The sequence below is a fragment of the Pogoniulus pusillus genome, chromosome 44 (assembly GCF_015220805.1).
Source record: "Pogoniulus pusillus isolate bPogPus1 chromosome 44, bPogPus1.pri, whole genome shotgun sequence".
In the NCBI taxonomy this organism is placed as follows: domain Eukaryota; kingdom Metazoa; phylum Chordata; class Aves; order Piciformes; family Lybiidae; genus Pogoniulus; species Pogoniulus pusillus.
In genome coordinates this window covers 132,653-141,384 of record NC_087307.1, presented here as the reverse complement: position 1 = coordinate 141,384, position 8,732 = coordinate 132,653, and the positions used below count along the sequence as shown (strand labels likewise).

The window sequence follows — 8,732 nt, the reverse complement described above, 5'->3', positions numbered from 1 at the left end:
TCTGGGGGTCAGGAGGAGGGGACAGGCTCTGGGGGTCAGGAGGAGGGGACAGGCTCTGGGGGTCAGGAGGGGGGGACAGGCTCTGGGGGTCAGGAGCTGGGGGAGAGGCTCTGGGGGTCAGGAGGAGGGGACAGGCTCTGGGGGTCAGCAGGGGGGGACAGGCTCTGCTCACTGCTGCCTGGGACAGGACAAGCAGCAGTGGATGGAAGCTGCAGCACAGGAGGCTCCAGCTCAGCACAAGGGCAACTTCTTGCCTGTGAGGGTCCCAGAGCCTGGCACAGGCTGCCCAGAGAGGCTGTGGAGTCTCTTCTGGAGCCTTCCCAGGCCTGTCTGGATGTGCTCCTGTGTGCCCTGAGCCCTGGCAGGGACTCGAGCAGCTCTTTGTGTCCCTTCCAGCCCCTGGCAGCTGTGCTCTGTGATCCAAGGGCCCTGCCCAGGGGCCCTGCTGAGCTCCCCCCAGCACCCGGGCCTGGAGGCAGCTCCAACACCCCCCACCTGGAGCCATCTCCAACCTCCCCTCCCCCACCACTCTTTTGGGGCCACCCCAGTGAAGGGTCCAAGCTCCAAGGGCCAAAGGAGCCTTATAGGCAGGTGAAGGAGCCTTGTGAAGGGGGAAGAAGCCTCACAGAGAGCTGAAAGAGCCTTAGGCGGGGGGGGGGGGGGGGGAGAGGAAAAGCTTCACAGGGAAGGAAAGGAGCCTTTGGAGGAGTAACAGAGCTTTATAAGGGGGTGGAGTGAAAGAGCCTTGTAGGAGGGGAGAATCCTTATGAGGGGCAGAGAAGCCTTACAGGAAGGTGAAAGCTTCATGAAGTGGTGAAGGAGTCTTATAAGGAATAAAAGAGCTTCATAAGGGGGGAAAGGAGCCCTGTGGGGGGGTGAAAGAGCCTTATTTTGGGGGAAGAGCATTATAGAGAGGGAAGGAGCCTTATGGGGGGGTGGAAGAGCCTTATGAGGAGGTAAAAGAGCTTTAGGGGGGGCATAGGAGCCTTATGAGGGGCTGAAGGAGCCTTGTAGGGGGGTGAAGAGCTCTATACAGAGGGGAGCTTTCTGGGGAGTGTGAAGGAGCCTTATAAGGGGGGAAAGAGCCTTATAGGACAAAGCATTATAGGGAGGAAAAGCCTTTTAGGTGGGGAAAAGGAGTCTTGGAGCAGGGAAGGAGCCTCCTAAGGGGAATAAAGGAGCCCTGTAAGGAGGAGCCTTAGAGGGGGGGAAAGGAGCCCTAGGTGGGCAGGAAGCAGCCCTGTGTTTGGGTGGGGGAGCCTTTATAGGAGGGTAATGGAGTCCCACAGAGGAGGCAGCAGCCTGGCGAGGGGCAAAGGAGCACTGTGAGGGGGTGAAGAAGTCCTACACTGTGGGAAGGAGCCTTATAGGAGGGGAAGAGCCAAGGAAGAGGGGAAAGGAGCCCTGCAGGGACAGGCAGGAGTCCTCTGAAGGGCAGAAGGAGCTTTGTAAGGAGGAAAAGAGCTTCACAAGAGGGGAAAGAGGCTTGGGGGGGGGCAGGAGTCTCTTAAGGGGCTGAAGACCATGGGCGGGGGAGGGGGGAAGGAGCCCTACAGGGAGGTGGCAGCAGGGAGGGGCCCAGACCCAGGCTGGCTCCATGTCCTGGGGCTCCCCCAAGGACTTTGGGGTCCCCCCTGCACCAGCTCCACGCTGGGGGGGGACCCAGAGAGACCCCCAGGAGGTCACCCCCCAGAGCCCAGGCCTGGCCCAGCACTGGGGTGGGAGCATTGGGAGGGCACTGGGAGTGCTGGGGGCAGGGCACAGGGGGGCACTGGGAGGGCATTGGGAGTGCTGGGGGGGGGGCACTGGGAGGGTACTGGGAGTGCTTGGGGCAGGGCACTGGGAGTGCTGGGGGGACACTGGGAGTGCTGGGGGCAGGGCACAGGGAGGCACTGGGAGGGCACTGGGAGTGCTTGGGGCAGGGCACTGGGAGTGCTGGGGGGGCACTGGGAGGGCACTGGGAGTGCTGGGGAGGGCACTGGGAGGGCACTGGGAGTGCTGGGGGCAGGGCACTGGGAGTGCTGGGGGGGCACTGGGAGGGCACTGGGAGCGCTGGGGAGGGCACTGGGAGGGCACTTGGAGTGCTGGGGGCAGGGCACAGGGGGGCACTGGGAGGGCACTGGGAGTGCTGGGGGGGACACTGGGAGGGCACTGGGAGTGCTGGGGGCAGGGCACTGGGAGTGCTGGGGGGGCACTGGGAGCGTTGGCACTTCCCCCTTGCAGTGCTGGGCTCAGCTCTGGGGGCACCACCACCAGAGCCCAGGGACCCCTCAAGGGCCTCCAGGAGCTCCCCCAAGGTCTCAAGGACCCTCCTCAGACCCTGGACTCGAACCCAGCCCCTCAGGACCTCTCTCTCCTTGGGACCACCCCCACTTTTAGAGACACACCCCAAGACCCCAAGACCCTCAAAGTCCTCCTGGACCCCTCCTCAAATTTCTGGGACCTCCCAATCCAGACCCCCTGAAAGTCTCCTTCAGGTGTCAGGAACCTCCTCCCGAGACCCCTGGGACCCCCAAAGTCTTCCCAGACCCCCTCAGCCCAGACCCTCTGGCCCCTCCCCAAAGCTTTTTGGGGATACCCTGAACCTGGACCCTGCCCCCACCAAGTCCAGAACCCCTGGACCCTCCCCCCAGCTTTTGGGGACCCCCATTGAGACCCCAAGGGTACCTCAAGGTCCTCCAGGACCCCTCCCCGAATTTCTGGGACCCCCCCCAGACCCCTGGGACCCTACACAGTGCTTCAGGCTCACCCAGTTCAGCCCCCCTGGACCTCTCAGATCTTGGGGACCCCCTAGACCCCCAGTGAGACCTCAGGGACCCCTCAAAGGCCTCCAGGACTCCCCCAAAGCTCCCTCAAGATCTCAAGGACCACCTAAGATCCTGGACTCCAAATCCAGACCCTCAGGACCACCACCCCAACTTTACAGACTCCTCCCAAGACCCCCAAAGCCCTCCAGGATCTCCTCGGCTCTCAGGGGTGCCCCCCAAGTGCCCTTCTCCCCCAGGCCATGCCCACTGGGCGGGGCTAAGCTCCTCCTCAAGCAGTGATTGGCTGCCAGTGCTGCCACTCGAGGCTAGGTGGGAGGGGAGGAGTTAACCTCTCAGGTGCCAGGGAGGGGCTGGGGGGGAATGACCTCATCTGGAGGTGAAGTCACCTCCGGGGCTGACCTCCAAGGACTCAGCCTCCACCAGCAGCCCCAGGTAACATTACCAGCAGTGACCCAACCTCCACCATCACCTTCAGCTGATGGCACCTCCATGAATGTCCTCCAAGGTCTCAGCCTCAACCACAAACCCCATATGAAGCCACCTCCATGGATGGCCTCAAAGGACCCAACTTCCAGACTCACCTCGAGAGGAGGCCACCACCAAGGACCCAACCTCCACCATCATACCCCAGGTAAGGCCACCTCCAAGAGTGGCCTCCACAGACACAATCTCTACCATGACCCCCAGGTAAGGCTACCTCCATGGGTGGCCTCCATGGACCCAACCTCTGCCATCACCCCCATCTGAAGCCACCCCCAAGAGTGGCCTCCATGGATATAACCTCCACCATGACCCACAGCTGAGGCCACCTCCAGGGCTGGCCTCCAAGGTCTCAGCCTCAACCATGACCCTAAGATGAAGCAACCTCCATGAATGTCCTTCAAGGACCCAATCTCCACCATGACCCCCATCTGAGGCTGTCTCCCTGAGTGTCCTCTCAGGCCACCTCTGGGCCCAGCTCTGCCACTCTGAGGCCCACAAGCAGACACCGGAAGCCATCTGGAGCCCATCCATGGGTGTTTGAGGCCCAAAGCCCCAGCAGAAGCCACCAAACTCCTCCCACCCCTACCCCTGGCAGGGTGGCACCCCAGGGATGCGCCAGCACTGCTTGACCCCAGCCTCAACGTCCAGCACAGCCCTGCTGCGGGCCCAGCCGGTGACGGTGACCTGGTGGGTGTGGCCGTGGCCAAAGTCCCTGCTGAGGAGGGCACGGAAGGGGACGTGGACATCTCGGCGCTGTCCCTCCATGGCCACCTCGCAGGCTGTGAGGGCCTCCAGCTCCTGCTCCACCACTCGGCTGTGCACAACATAGTGGCTGCTGCTGGCTCCCCCCACCCAAGGCACGGTGGAGGTGGAGTTGGTGGCCTGCCAGGAGGTGCCGTTGAAGGTCAGAGGAGACACTTCCAGGACCCCACGGATGGTGGAGAAGATCCTCTGGTCCATCTGCCAGTCGTGCTCCACCTCAGTGTCCTCCTTCAGGGTGATCACCTCCTGGGCCTTCTGGCAGGCCTCATTTCTCAGCGTGGCCTTCGCCAAGGTGACCTCCTGGATGCTCTCCACCGCCGCGCTGATGTTGTAGAGGACATCCCTGATGGTGACATCTGCTGGGCCCTTCCTCACCACCAGGACTTGGTACCACTTGAACCAAATCTCCTCACCATCATCAGGGTCCACCACAAAGAGGGCTCTGTGCTCCTTGGAGACCTTGCCCAGGCCATACTTGTTCCTCCCAACAAAGATGTCGATGGAAGGACAACCCTCAACAGCCTCCTCTGGCACTGCTCCAAAGGACTCCTCCACCCAGTCCAGTGCTTCAAAGCCACCAACGTTGACCAAGAGCTTGAAGTCCTTTGTGGACCTCTGCACCCCGCCGTGGGGGTAGAAGCAGCGAGGACCTCTCTGGGGGACGTAGGCCCCAGTGTTGCAGTGGAACTCCCTGGTGGAGCAGACGAACTCCAGCTGCTGGGCCTGCTGGTTCCAGCTGGAGACAGCATCCGCCGGCAGCTGGCCCTGGAATGGGACCCACTGGAGGTAGGATGGTGGCACCTGGGCACGCTTCCTGCGGGGGGCGCTGCTGGCTGGGGGGACAGGATGGGGGAGATTGGGTCAAAGGAGGTGGAGACTGCACTGCTGCAGCAGCGTGGAGCTGTCAGAGGGAGGTGCCCTGGAGGGACAGCACCAAGGACATAGCCTCCACCAGGATCTCCAGGTGAGGACACCTGCAGGGGTGGCTTCCAAGGACAAAGCCTCCACCCTCACCCCAAGATGAGGACATCATCAAGGACCCAACCTCCACCCATCACCTACAGATGATGCAACCTCCATGAGTGGCCTCCATCATCATCCTCAAGCAAACCCACACTGGTGTCCACCAGCCAGCCAAGATCATCTCCTCCTCACTGACCAAGGCAGGAGACCAGCTGGGTTGGTGTCCACCAACCAGCCAAAGTCACCTTACCAGCAAGCAGGACTCACCTGGGAACTCCAGAGGTCTTCTGCCCACCAGTCCTGCTAGTGAGCTTCCAGCAGCTCCACCAGACCACTCCTGGCCAGCAAGGAGGAAGAGGAAGATGAAGAGCTGTGGTGAAAGCAGGACAGGTGTCACCAGCTGGGACAGCCAATGAGGGTCACCTGAGGGTAGCCCAGGCTGGTACCAGCTGGGACCAGTTTGAGGTCAGGATACCGCAGAGGGACTGGTTTGGGGCCTTGGACACCAACAGCAGTAATAATGCTGCTGCTAACAATAAAAAACATAAATGTAGCATTGTTGTTCTTTTATTTTTTACTCTATCAGTTTAGACTAAATGTGACAATAATTACACTTTAATACCAAATAACTTAATAAATATGACATAATTCAATATTAATAATAGTGGACACCAAAAAATATATTAATAATTTAATAATTTAGTAACTGAGTAAATAAGTCTTAATTGTTACATACTAAACATACTACTACTACTAGAATCATAGAATCAAGCAGGTTGGCAGAGACCTCCAAGCTCACCCAGCCCAACCTAGCACCCAGCCCTGGCCAATCAACCAGACCATGGCACTAAGTGCCCCAGCCAGGCTTCGCCTGAACACCTCCAGGGATGGGCACTCCACCACCTCCCTGGGCAGCCCATTCCAATGCCAATCACTCTCTCTGCAGAACTTCCTCCTAACATCCAGCCTGAACATCCCCTGGCACAACTTGAGACTGTGTCCCCTTCTTCTGTTGGTGGTTGCCTGGAGAAGAGCCCAGCCCCACCAGGATGCCACTGGCTCTCCTGGCCACACTGCTGGCTCATCTTCACCTACTCTCTACCAGCACCTCCAGGTCCCTCTCTGCCTGGCTGCTCCCAGACTCTGTCCCCAGCCTGTAGCTGCTTGTGGATGTTGTGGCCAAAGAGCAGAACTCTGCACTTGGTTAATCTCATCCCATGGGGCTCTGCCCACCCATCCAGCCTGGCCAGGTCCCTCTGCAGGGCTCTCCTACCCTCCACCAGATCCACACCTGTGCCTAGCTTGGTGCCATCTGCAAACTTACTACTACTACTACTACTACTATATGCATTTTATAGTGAATATTTTATACTGCATATTATAATTAATGCCAAATAATTTCATACTAAATATGACATAATTTCATAATAATCAACAGTAAATAATGTAGGCAGTAATGTATTTGTTATTGCTACTAACTGTAACAACATTTGATGCTGAATGTAAGAATTCTGCATGAATACTAAATATTGCAATAAAATATTTTAATATTAATAACAGGCAGCACTAAACAACATCACAGATTTGAGACTTCTTAATTATGACCTACTAACTGTAAGAGTATTTAATACTGAATGTAACAATTGCAGCAACCACTACTGCTGCTAATATCAGTAATAACTATTTCATGACACTGATAATTTAATGATTTCAGTCATTATATAATATTTTAGCAGTAATTTACTCATAATTTTATATTTTTATGCTACAGCTAATTTGGCATTAATTACTAAATTGTTATTAGTGTTGTTGCATCAGGAATGGTGTGGCCAGCAGGAGCAGGGAGGTCATTCTGCCCCTGTACTCTGCACTGCTTAGACCACACCTTGAGTACTGTGTTCAGTTCTGGGCCCCCCAGTTTAGGAGGGACATTGAGATGCTTGAGTGTGTCCAGAGAAGGGCGACGAGGCTGGGGAGAGGCCTTGAGCACAGCCCTATGAGGAGAGGCTGAGGGAGCTGGGATTGGTTAGCCTGGAGAAGAGGAGGCTCAGGGCAGACCTTATTGCTGTCTACAACTACCTGAGGGGAGGTTGTGGCCAGGAGGAGGTTGCTCTCTTCTCTCAGGTGGCCAGCACCAGAACAAGAGGACACAGCCTCAGGCTGTGCCAGGGGAGATTTAGGCTGGAGGTGAGGAGAAAGTTCTTCCCTGAGAGAGTCATTGGACACTGGAATAGGCTGCCCGGGGAGGTGGTGGAGTCGCCGTCCCTGGAGCTGTTCAAGGCAGGACTGGACGTGGCACTTGGTGCCATGGTCTGGCCTTGAGCTCTGTGCTAAAGGGTTGGAGTTGAAGATCTGTGAGGTCTCTTCCAACCTTGGTGACACTGTGACACTGTGATAAACACAACAGTGACATTTTAACACTTAATGGCATTTATTAGCATTTATTCTCATTTATTTTCATTGATTCAGATTTCTTCACTTTCCAAGTGTTTTAGAAGTCTTTATTTGCATTTCTTTTTATTTCCATTCCTTCATTTTTGTTTCTTTTCAAAACTTTTTTTTTTAGTTTTACTTTTTCTTCCTTTTTTTTTCCATTTTTCGTTTTTCTTTCTTTACTTTCATTTCTTTTTTATTCCTTTAGTTTCATTTCTTGCTTTAATTTATTTTCTTTCACTTTTTCTCCACTTTATTCCTCGTTTTAAGTTCCCATTACCTTTATTTTGCCTTATTTCCTTTACCCCCCTCACTTTCACCTTTTTTTCCCTTTATTTTTAGCTTTTCTCCACTTTATTCCATTTATTTTTACATTTTTTCCTCTATTTTGTCCTCTTTTTACTGCCAATTTGCTTTCTGGCCTAAATTCCTTCCTCACACCATTTTGCCTCCATTTTTCTTCCATTTCCCCCCCCACAACGATTGAACTCCCCCAAGAGAACCCAAACTGCTGCCTCCTACCTCGCGCGGCCCCATCCCGACGGCACCTCCGGAACCTGCCCTTCAAAAATGCACATTTTTAATGAACAAGAAGCAGCATTTTTGGCACCATTAACTGAACTCACCTATATGGGGCTAAAAACTCCCTTTTGGGGTTAAACTCACCCATTTAAGGGCTTAAATCTCACATTTGGGGGTTAAATCAACCTATCTGGGGGCTAAAAACTCCCTTTGAGGGCTAAAACCTTTCATTTTGGGAACAAAGTCACACATCTTGGGGCTAAAAGCTCCCATTTGGGAGTTAAACCAAAGCATCTTGGGGTTCAAACCTCCAATTTTGGGGCTAAAAGCACCAATTTGGGGGCTCACATCTCCCATTTTGGGGTTAAATCAACCTATTTGGGGGCTAAAAACTCCCTTTGAGGGGCTAAAATCTCTCATTTTTGGGGATAAAGTCACAAATCTTGGGGCTAAAAGCTCCCACTTCGGGGATAAAAGCTCCAATTTTGGGGTTCAAACCTCCCATTCTGGGGTTAAAACAATATATATGGGGACTAAAAGCTCCCTTTTGGGGGTTATACTCACCCATGTTGGGGCAAAAAACTCCCACTTTGGGGTAAACCCACCCATTTAGGGGTGAGAAATAATATTTTGGGGTTAAACCAAATCATTTTGGGGTTAAATCAAACCATTTTGGGGGTGAAAAACTCTTTTTGGGGATTAAATTCACCTCTCTCAGGGCAAAAAGTTCCATTTTTGGGGTTAAATCAAACTATTTGGTGCTAAAAAGTCCCTTTTGGGGGCTAATTGGAGATTAAACTC

The 8,732-nt window shown here is 54.5% G+C and overlaps 1 protein-coding gene across 1 annotated transcript; it reads right to left on the bottom strand.

The window, feature by feature from the left end:
- Positions 1–3,826: 3,826 nt before the first annotated feature.
- Positions 3,827–8,499, bottom strand: LOC135192821 (natterin-3-like). Its single transcript, XM_064176197.1, has 3 exons — positions 8,496–8,499; positions 5,244–5,399; positions 3,827–4,846 (listed from the first exon to the last, which is right to left on the bottom strand). The coding sequence occupies exons 1-3, from the start codon at positions 8,497–8,499 to the stop codon at positions 3,834–3,836; spliced, it is 1,173 nt and encodes a 390-aa protein (XP_064032267.1). The 3' UTR covers positions 3,827–3,833.
- Between the last annotated feature and the right edge of the window lie 233 nt (positions 8,500–8,732).

Excerpts from the sequence above, each read along its gene's own strand:
- LOC135192821 (XM_064176197.1), bottom strand. Across the intron at positions 4,847-5,243 it reads AAGACCTCTGGAGTTCCCAG|CCAGCAGCGCCCCCCGCAGG; the intron begins GTGAGTCCTGCT and ends CTGTCCCCCCAG.